Source organism: Agelaius tricolor, unplaced genomic scaffold (genome assembly GCF_023055355.1).
Source record: "Agelaius tricolor isolate 1412-34295 unplaced genomic scaffold, bAgeTri1.0.p SCAF_8, whole genome shotgun sequence".
Classification (NCBI taxonomy): domain Eukaryota; kingdom Metazoa; phylum Chordata; class Aves; order Passeriformes; family Icteridae; genus Agelaius; species Agelaius tricolor.
Genome location: NW_027269268.1, coordinates 12,379,536 through 12,403,661, shown reverse-complemented (window position 1 = coordinate 12,403,661; position 24,126 = coordinate 12,379,536). Strand labels below are relative to the sequence as shown.

At 41.2% G+C, this 24,126-nt stretch overlaps 1 protein-coding gene across 7 annotated transcripts in view; it reads right to left on the bottom strand.

Moving 5' to 3' along the window:
- Positions 1-24,126, bottom strand: part of GRID2 (glutamate ionotropic receptor delta type subunit 2) — a 681,787-nt gene that overhangs the window by 53,990 nt on the left and 603,671 nt on the right. For all 7 annotated transcript variants that reach the window (XR_011679913.1, XR_011679915.1, XR_011679917.1 and 4 more), the window contains exon 14: positions 13,036-13,202. Coding sequence is in view for 2 of the 7 variants with exons in the window: in XM_071431643.1 (XP_071287744.1) it covers positions 13,036-13,202 (167 nt within the window). In the remaining 5 variants the exon portion in view is untranslated. The remainder of the gene's footprint in view (positions 1-13,035; positions 13,203-24,126) is intronic.

Sequence of the window (24,126 nt, the reverse complement as noted above, 5' to 3'; positions counted from 1 at the left end):
CAAATCAGGATTAGGCACCATCCTCCTATGCAACTTCCTAGGTTTACAGCTTACTGGCCTCCCCAACATGTGAAGACAATAATCTAACAAGTTCTAACAAAATTAAAAAGAAAAAAAGGCACACTTGTTTTTATCTACTCAGGTTCTAATAACGAAGGAAATGCCTTAATTATAAGCACAGGTTAACTGCATGGCATCATTATAAGGCTGATTTGGAGTTTCATGACTGAACTAACTGCATCCTTTACCTTCAGGTTTCTTTGATGTGGAACTTTAATTCAGACTTCCATCACTTTATGATGACTGATTCTGGAGTTATTATAAGCATTCTTTCTTATTTCTATCTATCAAATAATAAGTTGTCATTTTCAACTCTAACAAAGATTTCAGTTTCTAATGCTATTCAAGTATCCAGCTGACTCTAGATAATTTAGCTAACCACTGTTAGCATGGAGCAGACAGGCTAGGTCAGGAGAAGTGGCATGCTAAGAGGAGCAGTTCTGATTGACATGGTCTTTAAGCTATCTCCTCTTCCTATATTTTTTAATTTGTTCCCTGTTTTGAGTCAAAAAATAATCCCTGAATATCATACAATTCCCCCCTTCAACCATAAATGACTCCATTTGCTTAAAACCAAGCCTGGGAACAGAGCTGAAATTTGTTTGAGAAAACCCAAGTTCAGAGCAGGCAATAAAGCCCCAGCTAGGAAACAATTCTCTAGAACAACAAATGTTGCCAAGAAAGCTTCCTACAGCCTTGCTGTGAGAGCACAGTGACTCAAGGCAAGCACCACTAACTAAGCCCAAAGGGAAGTGATGCAGACTGCCAGAGAGAACAGCAGGCAGAAATAAGGACCCTTTTTGCCCAGATGCAATGTTTGTGTTAGTGCTGGCAGTACAGCAAGAGGCTTAGGAAGTCCAGCATCAGGCCTACAGAGAAAAATCCTTTGGTTTCTAGGCAGCACACCAGGTATTTCAGCATATCCAGAAACATCAAATCATCAGTTTTAGCTGCAAGCATCACAAACTGAACTTTAAGAAGGCACCTCCAGATAGGAACAAACTATCTTGTTTATCCAGATCAATATATCAGTGCAGGCCTGCAGCATTTCTCCTGCTGAATAAAGATCTGGCACTATTTACACAGAGATAACCTGCACCATCACTATTAAGATTCAGCCCTGTGATAATTCCAGCTGTATGGGATAGGCTGTATTAGTGATCTAAAGGGATGTAACATTTGAAAATTTCAGCAAGGAGCTTATCATTGCTTAGGCAAGAGGAAGGACTGGCATCTCCACTTTTTCCTCAGTTCAGAAAAAGATATTAGTGGGTATGCAATGCCTGTGGGGGATGAGAAAGCTTCTTGGTGAGCGAGCAAATATTCAGAGCTGAGCCTGAAATGCAGCACTGTGGGAATCATCTTAAATTGCACTAGGATGAAAGATGCACAGCATGGTCTGCTCCCAGTCCTGCCAGCCTAGGACAGAGGTCTCCTGGTGAGAGTCTTTACCCAGGCTTTATTTTCATCATGAGCAAAAAGACATGTTCAGCCTCATGAACGGACAAACCCCTTACACCTCTGAGAAATGGGGGGGGAAAAAGGAAATAAAAAATCCTCATTTTTTCACAATGAGCAACATTACTGACCCCAACCACCAGTTTTGTTTCTGAAGAGGTTTGGAGACCACTACCCAGGAGGACAGGCACTTAGAACCCTTGGGGCACCTCCTGGCCCCAGAGTGTGCCCAGGCATCCTGTGGGTCACTCCCCTGCACCCACGCAGGGCTTCATCCCACAACCCACGACCCCTATTTGGCAGGGCAAGGAACAACAGGCTACTACACATCACTGAAACAGCCAAAAGGGTCTGTGTTAAGTGAAGCAGCAGTAGGAAAACACTTTGGGCAGAAAAAAGGAAGCCAAGACAGCAGGTAATTTGAAATAAAGCTGGCAGGAGTGAGAGGAAGGGAGCTGTGTCTGTGCTCAGCTCACACCTGGGCCAGCTCTGCAGCCCTGCTGCCTCCCTTCATCTCAGCTACTGCAGCTCTCCATGAAAGCAGAGAGTCTACTGCTCCTAAACTCAGCCCTAAAAAACACTCCAGCACCAAAGCCAGCCTGGATTTCTTCTACAAAAGAAGGCCTCAGAGCAAGCAAGCAGTAAACCACTGGTAAAAGCTGAGAAAATGGGAAGAAAACAGCCAGTGGGGGAAGCACAGGCTTTGATCAGCATCCAAGTGATTGGTATGGTCAGCTTGGATGTGTTGTTCATCCCCCTGAGCTGAGTGTCCTGTAGCAAGCTGGAGTGACAGACCCTTCACTTGCAAAGCCAAGGAGAAGGAGAGGATATCACTGCTCACTGCTCTGCTCTCTGCTACCACACAAATACTGCATTTTGGGGCTGAGAACAGAACACAGCCACTGCTGCCAGCACAGCTTACATATACTTACTTACATACACAACCATGGATAAATTTCTTCTTGTATTAAACACCTGTCAGGGGTTCTTTCTGAAACCTTGTGTTTTCAAGAGGCCTTGTATGTTTAATCTGGTGCGAGATTGACACTCTCAAAAAAATTAAAAATGAGCACTGTAGGTGTTTTTAACTTAAGAGGGACATGAAGAAGATCAGGAAACTTTAATTTCCTCAGGGCTTTAACCATGCTTCTTTTTCAATTGCTTTTCTTCTATGGATTTTACAATTTACTCCAGATTGATATAAAATGGAAGAACACAGGGGAATTTGATGCTGCAGGTGAAGCCCAATGGCTTTCTGAAAGCCCTGATTGCTGCCCAAGTGTGACTGTCAGAGCTGACACATTTCTGTAGCTTTGCATAGCACTTCACAGTATAAGAAAAAGAAATGAACATAAATTCCCTGTTTCATGGGGACCTTAATCTTGAGCCTTACATCTAAATTATGCCAAAGGCATATTATAGGATTAAATTCTCCCATCAGCTAAACCAGTATAAATCTGGAGTAATTCCATGATCTGAAGATCCACTGCTAATTAACTAAATCCCCCCAAACCCAAGGAAATTAACAAAAACAAACAATATTAAAAATAAAGTATCTATTTCTCAGTTACCTCAAGGCTCACTTCTTCATGGTTAATCTCATGTGTTGCTGTAGGAATATCCCAGACAAAGCCAAAAAAAATCAGTCCTGGGTCAGGAACTTCTAATCCCTGCTCTCAAGGCTGCAAAACAGTGCTAATGACTTTGCTGCTTTTCTCTCCAAATATTACTGTAATGGAGTTTGTTTGTTCTTTTTTAATTAAAAAATAATTGAATTTTTAATTAAATAAACAAATCTGAACATGGCTTATCTGTCTCATCAGCTTTCTGTAGGAATCTGATGTCTTTGATCTCTTTGTTTCTGTTGAGGCATCCCACCTATGAAACTGCAGCCAATGGAGTTATTTTTCCTTTTAATGCTTGTCACCAACAGAAACCTTTCTGCTTTGGTGGGAGCAGCTGGAGCATGTACTTATCTACAAGGCCAGGTAATTAGGTGGCAGCCTTTCTTCCCTGCTTTGGAAATTCAGCTGTTAGGCTATTCTTTCAGCTGAAGACAAAAGCAGCAAATAGAAGGGAAAAAAAATTCAATTGCAATAAGAATGAAAGGATCGTGATCTTTCCAAACAAGTGTAATTCCCCTGGCTGAGCCCTTGACTGTGAGGGCTTTCAGAGTGACCTGGCAAAGCCTGTGCATGCTGTTGAGCACATGCAAGAGGGAGATGTGCTCACGTGCCATGACAAATTATTGCCACTAGCACTTAATCAGGAGCGTAAGCACATGTTCCAGATAGGCCAAACCCCCTTGTGATGGTTTTCTGGGACTATAAATGGCTTTTATTCAAATCCCTCTGTTGAAGGTGAGCACTAGAGGAATACGATAAAGTATTTGATTGAGAGGAAGTCCAAGTATGACATACTTTTCTGATTTACTACCAGATGGCTGAAGAGTGCCATTATCAGCACCTTGCATAGGAACTTGAAAGAGCAAACTTTTCCTGATTAATTCTTTTATATTGGGTTATATATCCTGCCTTCCCATTCTCACCTCCTTTTTTTTTTTTTAAGTACAGTTGGTCATTTAAAGCATCTATTTCTGTTCATTGACTCTAATTTTATGCTGTTTTATCTCTTGTTTTTTTTTCCTCAGAAATTCCAATATTCTGGTTCTATGTAAGTCTTTTCCCTTAGTCAGGAACTGCAGTCTGTAATAACAGCAGTCAAGGCAGTTCATTCTGGCAAATGCATGTCAGAAAAGGACTGCTGTGACTTTGAAATATTGAAAGTGACTGATAACATAATGTGTGAAGCAGAATAAATGCATAGAAATGGAAGTTTTAGCTGAGCAGTCAAAGTATGAACAAAATACAGTGTCAGAGCGCTGCCCTGAAAGCTCTCCGTGCAGGTGGTTACAATGGCAAACTACTAAATGCACTTTGCAAAAGTGTTTTATGAATAAAATGGCAAACACAGTTTTTCCTTGGCCAAATCGTCATTTCTGTTTGCTTGCACCATGTCTAAGTGGAAAACTTGGGTCTGGAAAGTCATTTGGTTTTTAGGACAGTCATCAAAACTATGATGGCTGGGATCAGAGCTCTGCTGTACTGTGGGCTAACCTAACACCACTAGCACTAAAGCAGAACACAAACCACATTGTTGCACACTGTGCAAACAAGAGCCTCCAGCATTATCCAGCTGGTTCATGTCAGCAAATGCTTTCACCTGTTTTAACCCTGCAAAGCCTCTCTGCCACCACCAAATCTTCCTTGGGGTGTGGGCAGAGGTCTTCTCAATTTTGTAACAACTCATCATCAGAACATTTTTTCCTCAAGACTACACAGGAGTCAGAGAGCAAAGGCTTCCCCACCCCATCTTCATCTTCAAACTAACCCAAACCTCTCCATCACTGTGCTCAGACACATGGGTGACCCTGCTGGGCAAAGTGGCTTCCTCTCCCAGTTCCTTCATTATTTCCTTAGGGAGCAGCCTAGAGCAACCTACCCTATGGGATTGCTCTGAGATACAGCAGAAGACTTCTCTGGATAGTTTTTTAGATTTCTCACTTTGCTAATTTCCACCTACATGGAACTGAGCAAAAAAGGAAGGCTTCATTTTTTTGTCCCTCTAAGAATCACTGAGGAAGGCTCAGCTCCTCACTGTTTTTCCTGTCACTCCCTCTGCTCCTCCAATGAGCTTTCTTCTTCCTATTTCAGCAAGGGAAGACAACTCTGCCAGGAAACCCGCTACCACTCTTCCTTGGCTCTACATTCTGGAAATTTTCCCCATGCTCTTTTTCCCTTTGCCTACCCCTGAACTTGGCTGAAGTCATCAACCAAGGCTAGCACCTTCTTGGCTTACAGATGTTTCAAGAACAGGTGACAAATAGCAGATTGGTATTTTACAGGAGGGCAAATCTCTGAAGGCTGAGGTAGCCTCTCTTGCAGCAATTCCATTGGTGGAAGCAAATATCTTAGCTCAGATATGGATAAATCCTTCCAGCTGTCATTCCATCAAGTTCATTTCAGCTTTGAAAACAAACTTTATTTTCAGGCCTTTTATCTGGAAAACAGGACTAGCTGAAAATGAGCTTTATGGTCCAGCTAAAGGTTAATTTATTTTTAAGGCAACAAAATGGGTTAGCAAAGATCTATTACTTTTTGCTCTTTTGCTAGTCTTGATTATTTTAAGTGAAATAGGTTGACCAGTTTTGAGAACTGAGCAGGTATGGGGTAGGTGGGCTAAACTCTTGTTTGGATTATTATGGTTCTATCATCAGGGCAGCTGCATGACTGGTCCCTTCCTATTTCCATGGAAAGCTCTGCACTTGTTTTCCACCCCACTTTAAAGGCAATGCTGCTGCTCAGCTGAGCCAGAGTGAGTAGTTACACCCATTCCTCCCCAGACTGATGCACACGTTAGAGAAGGCAGCCAGAAAAGAAAAAAACCTGTACTACAGGACAGTGTGCACTGATGTAAACCCAATCTTTGCTTCAGGAATTCATAAAAGGCAAGTTCTTGGCGGGAAGCCACTCACTGAGACTTCTTTTAGCTTTACTGTCATCAGATTTATAACCAAGCAGTTTCAAACTATGCAGCCATGCACTTACTCACTCCATAAAACTTTAAAACACATGAACAACTCAGCTTACAATAAATGTCGCTTCCATACAGTCGGATGAGCAACACTGCTGTACTGCACAGCTCACTGGGTAATACCTGGCCATTTTACATGCCAAGTCTGAGGTGCCTAAGGGTAAAGAATTGGATAGCAAGTAGCGAGAAAGAGCTTGCAAAGTGCTCTCTACTGGTAATTTAACACATCACAATTAGACTGTTTTCTTTGGGGTGGTAATGATGGGGAATTAATATGCAAAAGCATGCCCTTACCTGGCTTGCCTTTGGGAAACTTTGAATGTAGGGCCCTTTCTGAAAGTGAACACTGATTAGGAGAAAGAGAAAGAATAAAGCTGCCTTTTTTTATGGTACCTTTTTTCCCCCAACATGCAACAATGTTGGAAAGTTTTCCTTCACCACAGCACTGCTTGGATGCAGAGGTGCCTTTCCATGGTGAAGGAGGAAGGCAGCTCTCTGTTCCTCATAGCTCTGTGCTGTGTGAGAATGCAAGAAGATCTAATGCCTTTCTCTATGATTTTCTTTCTCATGCTTCTTCTCAGTGCTGCTACCTCATGATTCTTTAACTTAGCCCATCGAATAATGTTATGGTATCTTTAAAAAGCCCTAATCTGCTCACTGCCTGTATATGTTTGGAGTAATTTTTCACTATGTGTACGTAATAAACTCCAGATCTGCTGCAGAATCCTTTAACCTCTCTCATCAGTTAATATCACAGGAGATTAAGAAGTTGCTAAAGTCTGTGTTTCTGTAGGCGTCTCCATCCTGTTCAGCTCCTAGCCATGAATTCACAGTGAGACCTGCAAGCGCCATCAGGAGTAAATAAAGCCATTTCTTTACATTTACATTACAGGAGTCAATAAAGCCATTTCTCACAACGTGATGTGTGGGAGCCACAGCCTCTCTGCAGTCCTACAGCCAAGGTGAGCAAGCCAGATGGAGAGGGGTAATAAAGCCAGGAAACCCTTCTGGTGGCAGTGCAGGAGTCTTGAGAACCTGGAGATAAGGCAGTTGGTGGAAGAGGATGCAAAGGGACAGTGTCAGATCATCTGGCCCTTGGGCAGAGCTATGAGCAATAAGCTCGGACAGGATTGCAGAGCCCTGTAAACCTGGGTCAGATGTTCGTGGGCTTGGTAGAAAAAAAGAAGAGAATAGCAGAGGGACAAAAACTTTCTGTTGGGGCTTTCTCATGAAGCAATGGAGGCCATTTTGAAAAATCAGCATGAAGCTACATCTTTTCTTACAATCCATTTGAGGTGACAGGTTTCAGCCTGGATGCAGTGGCCCGGAGTGAGGTGAGCAGAGTGTGAGCACTCTGCAGCCCCAGGGGGCAGGAGCTGGCTGAGCAGCCCTTCCTCAAGGTGAGTTCCCTGGCATGAAGGCCAAATGCAGTTTGTCCTGGAGGACCTGGGTCAGCAGAAAGGAAGATGGACATGTTTTGAGACCTAGGGCCTGGTGCAATTCTCAGTTTTACCCCTACAAGTCAGAAAAAAATAGGATAGACTGGTTATTTGGATGGTCAAAAATATTATCTTTGGTGTGGTTAAATTTTTATTTAGTATCCTGGTTATCTGAGAAACTACCTTGTTACTATGTACTACTCTGAAGTTAAGGCTTTCATTAGCAATGACTATATCTGAATAAATTAAGAGTGGACTCTCATGTCAGATTGCTCAGAAACCTGGAATCACTTTTGATTTTTTTTTTCCTATCACTAATGTAATTTCAGTCATATGAACTTGTGACATGATCTAAGAGCAGACTCTCAAAATTAAATTCTTCTATTTAAATTCAGGAGTTTGCTTGAAGTCAAGTAATTCTCCCAACTTGCAGAGTTTGTTAATTTTCTGGAGTTATGAGAAAAAAAAACAACATGCTTTGGGTGGATTTACATAGATTTTACTAATTTAGCACTCTATGTTTCAGAATGTTATACATACAGCTCAGAATAGGATTTCAATTCTTAGCAAACTACCATGACAAAGCAAAGTTGATCTCTTACTAAGGCATCCACTATTCTGCAGATGATCCCTGCATTTAATAATGAAAAAATCAATTATGTCATTATTGTTAGTCCTCTGCAGGGTTAGGGTATAATCCAAAACTCTTACTTCCCATATAGCTGGTAAAAGATAAGTCAGAGAATTAGTGACACTTTTGTGGGCTTTCATTAAAAGAATATTTAAAAAAAACCCCAAAAACAGAGATCTTCTCAAAGAAAGGGGTACATAGTCCCAAGGGCAGAGAAAAATCAAGGTAGTTGGGAATAAAGTAATTTTCCTTGCACTGGAGTCTTTGGACATAAGTGACCTCCAAGACACAGAATGAAAATTTAAGGAGAGGGAATTAATGGTGAGGAGACAGGAAGAACACATATTTATGACCCAGGGCAGGAACTTTCTAAGACTCAGGATTTTGCTGATGAGATGTAAAAAGGACAGGAGAATATCCACACCATTTATTTAAAGCAGCTGGCTAATGATTTGCTAGGGGGCAGTCTGAAATGCCATCTGATGGCTCTCTTCTTTCCCTCCCAGGTTTTGGATATCTGAAAGCACACCACTTACTGCTAGGGAGGTGTCTTTGGGCTTGCCATGAGGAAATCATTATAAGCATCCAATTCTTTTCCCCCCTCAGGACAAAAAGTTGTGACTGACTTCTCTAGGAACACCGCAAATTCGCTGTGACTTCTTGTGAATAATGTCAAATTCAGACTGGGTTTCTGCTATATGGTAGCTGTACCTTCCATACATTTTGCCCTCACATACCCCCTTCCCACAGACAACCACCAGGAATTATGGAAGTGCTGCTGCTCCTCTTGGCACACAGACAACTTCGGGTGTCCATGAGCTTGTTCTTGGCTGGGGCAGTTGTGGGAACACAGCTGATGAACAAGACAGAGTCCCACACTGTGGGCTCAAAAGGCAACTTGCCTTTCCCTTTTATTCTTCCTATTGTCACTGTTTCTTTTGACCTAGAGGGGCAGAACACATGGGTGCTCTTTGGGATTAGAGGGATGCAGAGCAACTATCACTTGGTTTTTCAGTAGTTTTGGGTGCTGACAGGTTCCAGTTAAATGACAAGTTGGCTGCTGGCCTCTGCTGGGCACAGAATTAGTGCTTCCTGTCCCTTTGCCTCTAGTGTGCTGCACAGCTGGGACTGTAGTGCAGGAGGAAAAGAGTGAAACAGCAGAGAAAGTAGGAACATGAACAGGATTCCAGCACTTTGCTGCCAGCCCTCCTTGACCCCCACCAAAAGCCAGCCACCAGCATAGCACCTGAGCCATTGCTGCAGCACTGCAGGAAGCACAGACATCCTATGGAATACTCTGAAAAGCACCTGCAATTATATTTATACCTCCTAGGGGTGCAGTGGAAGTTTTAAAGTTTAAGGCTGAAAAGAATTCTTAACAGGTGTCAAATTTAGTGTCACTACAGAGCTCCTCATGAACCAAAAGACATATCCTTTTCAAGCCCTCCTAGGAAATTTGGCAGTTCCTATTACAGCCCCGTCATTACCTTGAAAGAAAAATATATAGAGAGGGAAAACTGACATGCTGCCTGGAGGCTGCTGGTGCCCAGAAGGTTAAATCTTAGTGGCAAAGGAAAGAGGACAGCCATCTACCTGAGCACATCACCTGGCTGCCTAGTGCCATGACCAGTTGTGCTTGTTAACACCTGCAACATGAACGAAGTCATTGGGATGGCTATGACAGCTCCATCTTTCAATTGTTACCCAGCTTATTTTCTATATTCTTTGTGTTACAGCCACATATCTATTGTCAGGATGGACCCAAAGCATCTGCTTTCAGAGAAAGCATGAGGCAGGGCCTGGTCCCAGATGCTGTGTGGCTGCTTTGCCACCCCCGTGCAGCAAAAAGCCAATCTCATACTGTGGTCAGGCCATTCACTGCTGCTCTGTTTTGGCATAGAAGGGATTTTTTTTCCTGTGAAAAAGAACGACCCTCAAAGACCCTTTTTTGACACTGCTTCCTGTTGGTAAACTTTACCACAGTGTTACCTTGACTGCAGCTCACGCTGCAGTCAAGTAGCTTTAGAGAGAAGGGGTGAGTGTTTCCACCTCTCTGTCTCTTTTCCTGTTTCTCTGGGAATCACCTGTATGCTTGGAAAAGGTACTGAAAAGTTTTAAATGTAAGCCTGTGCTTCCTGCACAGAGAACAAATTCTCCTGTAAGCTTGCCAGACCTTTCACAGCTGCACCCTAGGGATTTAACACTGTGCAGCTTATGGCTTTATACAAAATTTCTTAAAAGAGAAGGCCTGTATTTTCACATGAATATATTTATTTTGGGAAAGATCAAGAAGTGCCAATATATTTTAAACCGGTTCCCTGCTGCATTAAAACTGTGAAATATTCGTGTGAACATTTGCTAATCCTATACAATGAATCTATTCCTCTCTCTCTATTTAGCATGCAGGCTGCAGCTGCTGAAGGTTGTTGAGCCTTTTCATTAGGAAGAAATGTAAGGATGATGTATGAAAACCACATGGATGTAAACTCAAGGAACAGTACAGGAGGGTATTAAGAACAAAACCTCATAAGCTACCTTGTAAGCATGATTTCTCTTTCACATGTTTGTTCTTATATGGTTTTTCACTGCTTTAAAATGTAAATTTATATTTATGGACATAATTAGAAATGCTATATAATATGCTCTTATAATACAGAAATAAGAATATAAGCACAGCAGCACACACATTTTCAGAATATATATTTCAGGCTCTCTAAATTCTGCAGGAGGTAGGATCACTCCAAGCAAATTCCAATTTCTCTGTTCAGCCATTATTCCTCCTAATGCAATGAGTTATTTTCTCACCAGTGCTAAGTTCTGCATATCCATCCAGATCCTCCTGTGGCCCAATATCTGACAAATAATCCCTTTCTTCATCTACCTGAACTCTGACAACTCAAACAGGAAATCAAAAATGAGTGCCTATGATCCCAGATTCCACCAGGGGACAACATATGACCTTGGGATTTCATTTAAGTCTCCTGATGCTATGGATCCCCTAAGCATTAAGTGGAAATAGCATTTGCTTTCCTGAGAGATGCTAATATTTAAGAATTGCTCCAAAGATCCTCAGATAAAAATACCTATATATGTGCAAATTTTTATGCTTCCTTCTGCTTCCCTATAGCTCCAAGATATAATAACACACTGAAAAGCCAAAATTGTCTTATGAAATAAAATTGTACTTGGAAATGTCAGGCCTGCACAGAGCAATGATCCAGGAGTGGCTGAAGGCAGTGTATCAGAAGAAGCTGTAACCCAGCCTCTCCATGTGCCCAGTACCACGGCCAAGGAGAAACTCTCTTACCAGAATCAGCCGTAACCACTTCCCCCATGCCAAGAACTATACTCAGTGCATAAACCCTGTCACAAGCAGTCTCTGAGGGCACTTGGGATGCATCCACCTTGGCTTGCAGAGCAGCAGAGGTGGGCAGGAAGAATGTGGGTGTGAGCTGTGACACGTCGCTTAGCGGTTTCACCGTGTTTGGTAATAAAGACACAGACTCTGAAATTCCCTAATGTCTTCCAATTTTTGTGCTCAAACTTACAGGGATAAGGCAGTGGAGAGGATGACTTAACACCTTGACAAGCACCTGAGAACTCGAATAAGTGGAAGAATTTATTTGAAAGATTACAGGAAGGAATCCTACTCCTTTGTTTTGCATAGAGATCCCTAACAGTAGAGGGCCAGAGATTTTAAGCAGAGCCAGCCTGGACAGCAGGAATATGAGAGTATTACAGTATTTGGTAAATATTTGGTTTTAATACTCTTTGTAATATACAAAGCATATACATGTTTCATCAAAACTAAATTTTTTGTTGATTCTGTGAAATTTTTATTATGTTGCTGCTATGCTAGCTCAAAATTCAGCAATGTCACTCCCAAAGTGGAACAGATTCAAAGAATCCAAGTCTTCCCTGTTCATGCAGTAGGTGTGAGCAGGGAGTGGTTCCTCTGGATCTGTAGAGCGTTCCTTACTGGCTACTTTCTCCCCACCACAGTCTTTGAACAAAGGCAAAGGCAACAATCCAAATTATGCATATTTTCTATGTTTACCTGGCAGCCACACAGCAGAAATCCCGTTGCAGCAACTGTAAAATTTTGCTTCATACACATAACACAAACCAACAGAAACCAGGCTGAGAGACCAGATTCAGAATGATAAAAAGGGTCAGGAGACTAGCTCATGTCTTCTCCTAAGTGCCAAACTGCAGATAGAAGTTTAGTAGTTTTTTTACATTTCACACAGATCCTGATTTAGGAATCAATACTGGAGTGGAGCAGAAATACGTATGCAAAGGCACAATACATACAATTAATTTAGTATTTCTGATCCCAGTAGAAACATAGTACCAGTAGCATCTCTAGAGATGGCACTTGAGTGGCCCAAGAGATTGATTAGTATGGGGATAACCACCTATGCTTTTGGGTACTAACAGGGGTCCTTCCACCAAAACACCTAATGTTCTTGTTCATCCCCTTTAGTTTTCCCATCACTGTCCAAATTCTTTTTCTTCAAGAAGCAGCTTCTGTACTAGGAAGGGTTGAGTAATGCTGACTCTCTATAACAAATGAAGCAACTCTTTCCTCACTTTCCTTCTAAGGAGGTTGAGTTTATCTCATTAGTGTTTTTCAAAAGAAACAAGAACAATTCAAATAAGAGCAACACAAAGTGTTTTTAAAGCAGTTTCTCGAAAAGTGAATAATTCAATGTCTCAGATAAAATGAATGCGTATGCAAGAAACGAAGCGGATTGCAAGAACAACGTGGTTTTTTTCCCTCTGCCGAAAATTTAATTAGAAGAAGGCTCCAGAGCTGAGAGAAACCTTTCCTTAGTAGCTCCAAAGGCTTACCTTTGTGAGAAGACGTCTCGGTAGGGGCTGCCATGCTGCAGGGCGATGCCGTATCCCCTGTCCGCGACGGTGTTGCCGACCGTGTAGAAGGAGCACTCCGCGTCGTTGATGGCCACGTACTCCAGCACCGCCGCGTCCCACACAAAGGCGTAGTTCCCGTGCTTCACCTGCAGAAAACAGAGGGAAAGCTCAGGCTGCCACGTCTGGAAGGAGCTCAGGGCACCTGGAAATGGGGCAGTTTCAGCACAGTCTCTCCAAGGGAAGGGGAGTTTGGGTACCCAGCTGCTGCCACGAAGGACTTGGGCTGAGCGCCTTGGCTGAAACTGAAGAATGTGACCTGATAACAATGGGCCATCAGTGACACAGTGCCGTGGAGGAAATAGGGACTGTCCTTTTTCCAAGAGCAAAGGAGACACCACAGTCCCTCCCTCAACACTAAATTCCACATGAAATCCCCTGTAAATGCCATGAAAACAACCATTTGGAGGCAGGGTAGGTATTCCTACTTGGAGAAGCATGGCAGGGCAGGCATGGCTATCCAGAGGGAAGACCACCGTTCAGGATGGTCCACATTTCAGTCATATTCCAAATTGTGACAGACTTCACAAACACCCATTTGTCTTATGGATTCTGTGAGTAAGATCACACCAAGTAGGTTTTTTGGGATACTTTTCTCAGCATGAGGTATTTTCACATATCTTCAAAGAATTTCACAGAACAAGATCATGTAAGCCATTTTAACTGTTTGACTAAGATAAATCCAACCAGCTCATTACACTAAAAAAGCTTTTAAAATAACATTTCCCCATCCATTCACATTTGAAACAAATCCAGATTTTAAAAACATTTAAATATATGTGATGTATACAAAAGTTAGGCATTTATTCAGAAGCAAGCCTTTAAAACCAGAAACTCAGTGTATACAAATCAATTAATTTCTGCTTTCCCAACATATCATGTTTTTTTGTTTTTTTGTTTTTTTTTTTTTTCCTGGAAAAACAGTAATCTCTAGGTGCTCTACCAGATCCACATCTTTTGCTGGTTTTCTCTTTCCTTGGTGTCTGTGTCAGACCTGAAGAATCCCTCTGCTTTTTTCCTGCCCCTCTGCTTGGCTTCGTTTAGCTTTTTCCCTGTGCTGTATTAGGCAACTAAGCTGTAAAGCTAGGCTGAATCCATTGACTTTGTACATCTAATGGGAATAAATACGTGACAGCTAAGTGAAAAGTAAACAAAACACAAAAAGGCCATGTGGGGCCAGGCAATCCAGAGAGAATTCAAAACCAAGTCAGCATATCAAAGTAAGCAATGTCAGTACATCATTTAGATTAGGCTTTGACAATGTAGATTATGTTTTTAAAGACTGTTTACATATAAAAGTTACTGAAGCAAGCCACACCGTCTGCTTGCTCACAAGATGTAGTGCACAAGGAATGATTGCATTTGGGACACATTCCTTTTTACAACAGGCCTGGCAAGGGAATATTTCCTATTTCCATCTGTAGGCATGGCAGGGGGAGGATTTGTGCAGATTTTGGAGCAGAAAGGAAGCCATATTATCTGTGGACTCCACAGGACTTGCAGGATAAAGAAAATTCTTTTCAAAGTGCACACACACATACAAATAAACGCAGGACTGGGCCAGTTTTAATCTTCAGGCTCTGGAAATTGTCAAGAATGTTTTTTCTCTCCTCCCAGTGGAGGTTTAGGTTTATCTAAAGAGGCAGGGAATAAGGGATAGAAGTGAATTTGCAGTTAACAAACAATACAACTTGTATGCTTGTCCTATAGGTAGTGCCACTCACAGAGCTCTTCCTAGCATGGGTTGTTCTGATCTTCCTGCAGGCACCACTTGAGTAAGAAATAGCATGACTGAGAAAAAGGCCCTTCCTAGGAGAATTTAACAGGATAATGACTCAGCCTGAAAAAGGATCATGATGTGCAGAGAACAAGGGAGGGAAACAAGAGACAAAAGCAGAGGATCAGAAGTGGGCAAATGAATCCCGAAAAGGATCAAATGGACTTTCTGAACAAAAGAATTAAGGGAAAGTGGGGTTCAAAACCCAAGTAATTTTACATGAGGGACATAACCTTTGAGGTGATGGAAGGAGCAGAGGGTTCTGTTTTGACATCCGCTTTTGTCCTAACCTGTCTTTTTATCATCCTAGTGCATTGAATTCACCTAAGTGCTTGTAAGGAGACCTATCAGTTGCTCAGCTGGTCAGGAAAAATTCTCTTGATTTAGCTGCCTTGCTATAAAACAACTCACAAAGAGAATATATAAAAGTTGTAAAAGCACTTACTGTCAATAATATCTGTGATGAAGTGGTATATATAGGATCCTCAGAACAGAGCTCATAATCTCACAGTTCAGGTTCCCACAAAGTCATTACTTTTCATAGATAACATCACAGTGAGCCTCAGTTAAAGTGCATGGGGCACAAAAGAGATTGAAGAGCCAGAAGGGATCATTCCCATCACCTACCTTCAACACATGATGGCTCCATGCATTAAAACACATTCTTTTTAGCATTTTTGCCCTATTCACTTAGAAATCTCAGGAATTCAAAACCATGGAGCAAACCTAAGTTGTAATTTTCATGCTTGCAACCCCTCTCTTTAGAGAACTACTTCTTGATCTAACGTATTTGATTGCTATTCAGTGTATTTGTTCTTACTACCTTTTTTTTTCAATATATAACTTTCCTATGTCATTCCTAGGTATTTTTGCTCTGCAGTTCTAAATACACTTTGGGGCTGACATCTTTCAATTATTGATGGATCTTTCTGTTACTCAGCTGAGCTGGATATAGCTTTCTTTAATCTCTGCTTGCAAATCTATCAGTTCAGCCCTCCCAGTAGCAGTGACACTACTTTTGAACTGTCTCCAATTCTTAATTTTTATGCATGGGAGAAACCCCTGTTTCACTAAGAGAGAATCAGTTATCTGCCAGCTCTGGAGCTATAGGATTTCCTTTTTAGCATACTCTTCTTTTGAGAATTGGTCTAAATTCCTTGCCCAGGGATCTTTCACACAGCTCAAGACTGGTTTTAGCTTAAAGGACTAAGAATAAAATTTTGCCAGAGTATAGCATACCTGGAACACTGCTGATATTTCACAGATTTGCACCTACTCTATGGAAAGAGAAGCTGATACTCTCTGTAAAAGGACAAGAGAATTTCAGAACAAAATGTCAATTAAAAACTTTTATCCTTCTCTCTCTCCCTCTTACCATGGGAGCACGTATTTTGCAGCACTTCAATAGCTATGCAGCAGACTTCTGCTATGGGCCTCAAAATCAACAGCAAAAATTCCAGCTCTGTACTATAAGAAAAAGTTAAGGAAGTTACTTTCAGCCAATTATGGGAGCTAAATGAAAGCAGAATCTCCTTGGGAAAAAAAAACCAAACAAACAAAAAAAAGGAACCTTGTGACACACGTAACTCACTACTCCCAGAAGAACTGCATCCCTGATTCTGCATTTCCTCACCACTATATTGGCCTTTTGTGTAGGGAGAACATTTCAGGATGGTGGCAGATCTGGATGCTGCTCACACATGGCCATGCAGCCCTGGATGGCCAGGGAGGAGTTTTTAAGAGGGCAGCACATTATCATTCTGCAGCACCCCCAGCTCTTCAGTCCACCGGGGCATGGAGAAATGACACTTCACTCTCTTTCCCTGTGCCTTCCTGCCTGTCACTAAAAAGACTTTGAGTATCTGATATCTATTGTCATAGGAGAAAAAAAAATCACCAACAAAAACAGGCAAAATTGAAACTGTTAGTTGTTCATCAGGGTATTTTGAACTCATGCACTGCAGTGGTCATTAAGTGAAACTGGGAGGTGTGGTACCACACAGAAATGCTTGACTTGACTTCATGGTCCTGTGAGCAATTCAGAAGGAGTTACTGTAACAGGGTTGTTTCACAGCACAGGAGTCATCAGCACATAGACGTTAAAACTATTTTTATAGGACTGTTATATTTCTATTTTCTATCACTGAACACTTACAAAATTTTTCTCTGCTGAAGCCCTGTCTGTAGATATTAGCTAAAATTTATCCTGGATAATTCCACCAAAAACCCATTAAGTTATAAGAGGGAAACATTTAAAGCCATTACACTGTTGCATATGCACATATTTTATGCCAAGAGGGAAGAGGGATATGGATAGTATTTCTTGTTACAGCTAACCCACTCATGCAGAGTAAGTTGAATAATGTATTTGTGTACAGCTCTGGCATTCTAAAAGCACATTTCTAGGTCTAGTAAATGCTAAATTTAAAAAAAAAATTGTAAGTAAACAACAACCAATTGCTGTAATTTTTCATACTCGTATTCTTGGATAATGTCTTTTCTGTATTTTGAATTCCTCTATAAAAGAAATACAGAGAATCCTCATGAAAGAAAAAATCCAAAACCCACAATAGACTGCAGGTTAAAAAGAGCTGGCAGTTATTTTTCCTGAAGATCTCTTTTAAATATTTCATTGTACATAAAATGTGTTAACTGTTATAAAAACAATGGAACTCCTAAGGCCAGGGAGTCAAGTTTAAACTGATTAAAATGATATAAATTTTCTAGAAGAAAATTAGATAGTGCTGATGAAGCCCATTTTCTGAACTCCCTGTGCCTACACTCCTGAGACACAGTGGTGGTGCTGTTTCTACTCCTTTCCATCATCAGCCAGGTGCCAACTGCTGAACACCTTTCCCTGCCTATGCAGTTGCCAGCTGCAGTATTTGCTGTATTTTAGCCAAAACCAGAAGCAGTCTCCTCTGCAGCACAGCAGCAGCAGCTCCAGCTCTGACCTAAACCCAATCAAGGACGCTGATTAATTACCTGCTCCCTACAGCAATTTGAGGGTCCTGTTCTCCAGAACGGGCCAGTCCACTGCAAAGAGGAAAAAACACCATCCAGTGCTGTGAGCTAGACCTGTGTCCATCAGTGTGGAGCTGAGACTTTGGCATATATAAATACATAAATCACATTTTTGATACACTCTTGCCATGTTCAGGAAGAGTGCAGCAGCTACAGCCTGCAGAGGGCTGTGCTCCTCTCTACAAAACAGCTTTGCCAAGGCTGCTATTACACAAGGAATGAAGGAGGGGGGAGAATTTGCAAATAGATGAGCAAGAGCTGGTATAGGTAATGTGGATATTGTACTCCAACGTGGGGAAAGGAAAGGATGAAATCTGAGGCAGAAGCCTAAATCTAGATTTTTCACATTGTCAGATGTTGGCAAACAGCTTGATGGCACTCACAAGAGAGGGTGTTTTTTCAGCAGAAGGGGGAAACACTTTCCATAATCCTTTTGCAGGAGGCCAATGAAGTTGCTGTTTATCAGGCTGCAGCAGAAGTCAGATCTGCCTTGAGAGAAATTCTTATTTGCTAAATTGTTTTCCTCAGGGGACCAAGGTTTCAAGTCTTGGTTTTGTTCACAAAGGGCACAAATCTAGCTGACTTCTACCTGGATCCCATTAACATAAAACCTTACATTTCAGCTTTGTTGAATAGTCCCCACTGATTTACAAAAGTAAATCTTTCCGTACATCCAAAGTACAATTTTGGCACTTGCCCCAAACTCTTGCAGGACAGCATGCATGGCTGATCTGCATGGCTTAAGAGTGAAATGCAGTCATGAAATCAGGGAATCTGAATCTGACTGACAGCTCTCTGCACTGCAAAGACAGAAGCTGGATTCCCATGGCAGTATTAGAGCACAGAATAAAAATTTATACATATATATATATATGTATACATATAAAACTCTATTCAGCCATCAAGGCAACTAGCAACTACTATCACCACCTTTAATATGTAATTTTACAGAGTCTATAGAAAGTTATTTAAATTCAAGGGCCTCCATTTGTAAAACATTGAAATGTATTCCTTGTACTCCTTGTACTTATTCAAACAGAGAAGTGTGGAATAGTTTCTCAGAGCATCATTGAGCCCAGGTGAAAACAGCAGCAGGAAAATGAAATACCTGGAAGCTTAGGGGAAGAAACAAGGGGTTAGAAATCCCAGCCCCACCTCCTCTTCAGTATGAAGTTTATCTTTCACTACAGTGTCATAACAGCTTGAATGGCATGTCTACTTGTTACACATAAAACTTAATCAGGAAAAACATTTATTCCTCATATGCAACCTGCCATCAATTTCTTGAGAAAAACCTCATGATTACATGTTCACTTGTTCCACTGGGCAGACCTTTTAATTGATCCAGAATAGGAATTACTCAGGTATGAGAGCTCTGTAATGAGGGAGCACCACAGTGTCAGAACTTTCCCAGTGCTCAGTGCCTTCACATTTTGCCATTGCAATTAAAGGTATCCTGTAAGTTAACAAGAAAGAAAATAACAAGTGGAGCAAAACAGTGGAGGCCAATGTAAGGCACATTTCTGAGGGTGGTGGGAGAACAGAGGCAGCTGCCTCTTCAGGTAACCACAGCAAAGCACTAAAAAACCAGCAGATCATGCTGATCACTGACATGCAGCTAAACCACAGGTTTGCTAGAGGAAACATTCTTTTCAGATAGAAGAGACACAAGAGAAAAAATAAATCTCAGCAAAGCAGGCCTTTGAAAGGTAAGGAAGCAATATCTTTTTTTATTATGCCAGCTTTTCATCTGTTTTTTGAGAACTAAGTGCTGCAGATAGCAATGCATACTATTTTAAGAGTATTAGTAGTGAAGGTCATATACAAAAATTATATGAAAGCACTTCAGAAAATTAGATCTGTGGTAACCAAGTGGCAGTCTCAATAATGGGGCAAATTTAAACCACATGTTGCTGAAGTGATTCCCCTCTTCTGATAAATTAGTATTTTTGTGGCAGTTAATTCCCAATAAAAGAACCTTTAAATAAGGAAACGTACATGGGTCAATACTCTTCATTTGGAAAAAAAAAATAAATTTGTGTATTAAAGTACCATGAAGAAGTTAAACAGAGGTGATTCTACAAAAGCAGCATCCCTCTTTACATTAAATCAGTCCAGTATGATGCTTACTGAAGGGTTCTTGTCCCTCTTCTTTAGAATAGAATCCTAACTGCAATTCTTGGGCAGATTCATTTTTCAAAGACATGCTTACTGAATACCAAGTGCAAGGAGAGAAAAAATCATTAAAAGTCAAAAAACTACTCATCAAAACCATTCATCAGTTGAAAAAGAACTTTAACCACAAGAAAAATCTTTGCAAAACTACCAGTGATACTGAAAAATTCCACAGTAAAAGCTCATTTGAAATGAAATACTTTCATTTTTGAAACTTATTTTAAAGAAACTGACTTATCTCTCAGTTTTTTATATTCCTCATACATGAGCCCTGACCACTTTCCTACTGCTAATAGGATTCAAGATGTCCCACTACTCACACAAAAAAATTTAACTATCTTCTTTAGAACCATTGTATTCTTCCCTTTTTGATAAGCATCTCCTGCCCAGACATGGAAGGAGCCAGCTTGGTCCAGACACAGAATCTTGAAGCTTCAAAAGAGAAGCTTCCCAGCCCTTCTTTTCCCCCTCTCTGAAAGTACACTGCTCAGCAGTTTTGCATGTTTCCCCTCATTCTGCTAACCTGCAGGACACAGGGAGCACTGACTGCTGGCAACCTGCACAAGCTTGGGCTAGACCACGTAGGAACTGGCTTGCATCATGGATCCCAGTGCTTCCACATCACTTTGCCTGCATACAGGCTTTGGTTGCCTCAAAAGCCTCCTCTTCCTCTGGAAAACCTGCATGAAACCACTTCTCTTCTCTAGCAGATATGGAAGGAGCCAGCTTGGTCCAGACACAGAATCTTGAAGCTTCAAAAGAAAAGCTTCCCAGCCCTTCTTTTCCCCCTCTCTGAAAGTACACTGCACAGCAGTTTTGCATGTTTCCCCTCATTCTGCTAACCTGCAGGACACAGGGAGCACTGACTGCTGGCAACCTGCACAAGCTTGGGCTGGAGTGTGCAGGAGCTGATTTGCATCATGAAGCCCTGCGCTTCCACATCACTTTGCCTGCATACAGGCTTTGGTTGCCTCAAAAGCCTCCTCTTCCTCTGGAAAACCTGCTTGAAAGTACTTCTCTTCTCTAGCAGTGAATCTTCCCTCTAAGTGCAGCAGCATGGAAAGAAGGAAACTGAAATTCATCCCCACCCCTTCGGGTTTCACCTTTCAGCAACACCTGGCATCCCCTTTCTCTGAGAGCTCAGTAAAGGCTGCCACAGGGTGTCTCTAAGCATTTCTTTTACAGCAAGGCTGTAAGTTCAGGCTGCAGCACAGACTGGTTTTTAATGCCACCACACCATCCCTTGTGACTGGCTTGTCAGGTCCTTGGAGACCCTGCTGCTGAATGCATTTTGATTATTGCAAGAAGGTGTTTTGAACCCACAGGAAAGGAGAACATTACAGATTTGAGCTATGAAGGTTCTCTCTCTCTTTTGCAGTTTAGGACCCATTGAAGACATCAGGAGCTGTGGCAGGGGGAAGAAGACCAGTGCAGTCACGTTTTTTACTCAGTTCAGGCTGCCTTCTTGCTGTCACCATGCAGACAACTGAGAAGATGACACAACAGAACAACTTGTCACGTAAAGTCCCTGTAAATTTTGAAGCTAGCTCCTATCTCTGCTGCCCTGCCTGCAGTCACAAACTAGCAAGTCAAACCCCTCAGACAAAACAGAGAATACAAATAATGCTGCTGGAGTCACTCACAATGCACAGCGAGGCTGCCAGGCAGGCCAGACAAAGGAGCAGGCACCCAAGTTCTCTATGTGCAAAGGTAAATAAAGATGTAAACAGTATCCAGAAGGAGTTTCAAGTTCAGACAGCACCCAATATAGTGAAACAGCTCCTAAATGTTCTCCATAGCCATCCAGGGATTTCATTTTTACTGCTCCTGTAATTTCAGGTGATAGCTGGGCTTCTGCATCTTTACTGAGTGAAATACTCACAGCCTTTGCCTTCAAATGTACACCCAGCAGTTCATCTCTGGCCACAAGCATTTCCACTTATCCAGAGCTGTAACATTCATTTGGCACACCTTTGTAAATAACACATGAAGTGCAAGTCACACACTTCCCTTATATTTGCTGCCAATTCATCCTGACCTGCCCATGCCATAGCTCAGGTGCCAGAAATCAGTTACAGATGACAGCACTGAGAAACAGCTGCCAAATATCATCTGAAAATAAATAAATGACTGAAAACAATCACTTGAGCTCAAGGAGTCATTCAGAACCACTATTTTTCATGAATGATTTTTAATCCTTTCTTTCTCCTGGAACAGGAGTCAACAGAAATTCCTGTGTGGGACACTTGAAATTCAGAGATGTAATGTTAAACACAGAACTTTTAATTGATGAAAATGATAGATTGAGCTTGACAGAAATTAGTTATCTTCCTGCACAAGGAATTTCAAGATTTTGAATAAAGGAAAAACATCACAATTTTTGGGACTAAAAGCAGTAAAAAAAAATCCAAACTGGAGAATATTTTATTCCAAAAAGTGGACTCCAATCCAAATTACTTTCCCTGCAATGGATTAACATTTCAAAATGAAAAAAAATTAATAAAAAAGAGGTCATAGTTGAATATGAAAGTACCCTATGATGACATGTTGACAGTTTTAGTGCTTTTGAAGCCACACAGTATTTTATGAAATACCTTCTTCCTTACAATTTCAGTTTCAATTATGATTATATTCCAGTGAATAAATCCCTAATGATAATTCACTCTGGTTTACTTGAGCCATGCTTTTAGCCATCTTATAAAAATCTAAATATGTATCAATAGAAACAATAAGCAATTGTGTTTCCTGCTCCATTCTTGATTTCCTGCAAGTACAATAAATCATAAAAACTTTTTATGTTGCCTAAGCCTGACAGAGTCAAACTTGGACAAAATATGCTGAGAAATCTCATTGTATCATAAACCAGGATAGTTCTTTGGTAAACATACATTACAATTAGTCACCCAGTCTAACTTATTTTTTTAATTTGAATTTGATCTGTAGACCCCCTGTCACTGGGTATAAAATAGAGTACAATCAGGTTAAAATCAACTACTTGTTCTAGTCCTACAACATTAATAAAAAGGCAGCCAAGGTATTTTTGAGATAAGTGATGAGAAAAGTAGAGTTGAAGCATTTATGAAGGAGAAAAAAATTTCATCTTGAAGATACAAGGTAATCAGAACTTGTTTGCCATTTTAAAATGAAGGAGCATTTCAGCTAGAATTAGGAACATCAACTGAGATTTTCTTAGTTGAACAATGCACTTGCAAATCAGGTATTTGTGCATGCAGTGTGGACAGCTAAGTGCCCAGCCAGTCATGTACACCAGTAAACATCTTACCTGAGTGAATGCAATAATTTCATTAGTTAGCACCAAACTATGGGAAAGGAAATTGAAAAACACATGCAATAGCAACATAATAAAATCATAGACTCAAATTTTAGCATTTCATCCAATGTGTAGCTGCTATGACCCAGCATCTGTGCAGGGATGGCTTGAAAAAGGCCACCACCTTGTTAGGAAATGTATTCTCATCAGTGTTGTCTTATTTATTGCACTGACAAACAAGTTGGACTATATGCAAAGAATGAATATCTACACTGCTGTTGCTTTCTAGCTACATTTATATCACAATCTAACTTAAAAACAACTACTCTTACGGGACTCTCCCATGAGAAGGACAGTGTGTTGGACACATGCATACTAAACATACGGAAGAACTGCAGTTTTTCTCTGGCTTTCAAAAAATTAGGTACTGCATTGCACAGGAACATGTGAGCTGCCAGCACAGTGGCAATGGTGGAGAAAGGCCTTTACTGACTGCCAAAGCAGAAAAATACTAATTTACTTGCCCAGTTCTGTATTATTGTCATGCTCCTTGTTCCTTCAGCATGGATTTTTAAATAGAAAGCAATGACACAAATTTTTTCTTCACTTGTTAAGGGATACTAAAAGATGCTGCACAGCTTCTGACAAGCTGCTGCTAAGTGCCTGACCAAGTTTTCAGGAAAAGCAGCTGCATGCCTGCATCTGTACAAACAGCCTTGCAGCTGCACAGTGCTCTGGGGGCAGATACAGCTCCTTTCTGGGTGCA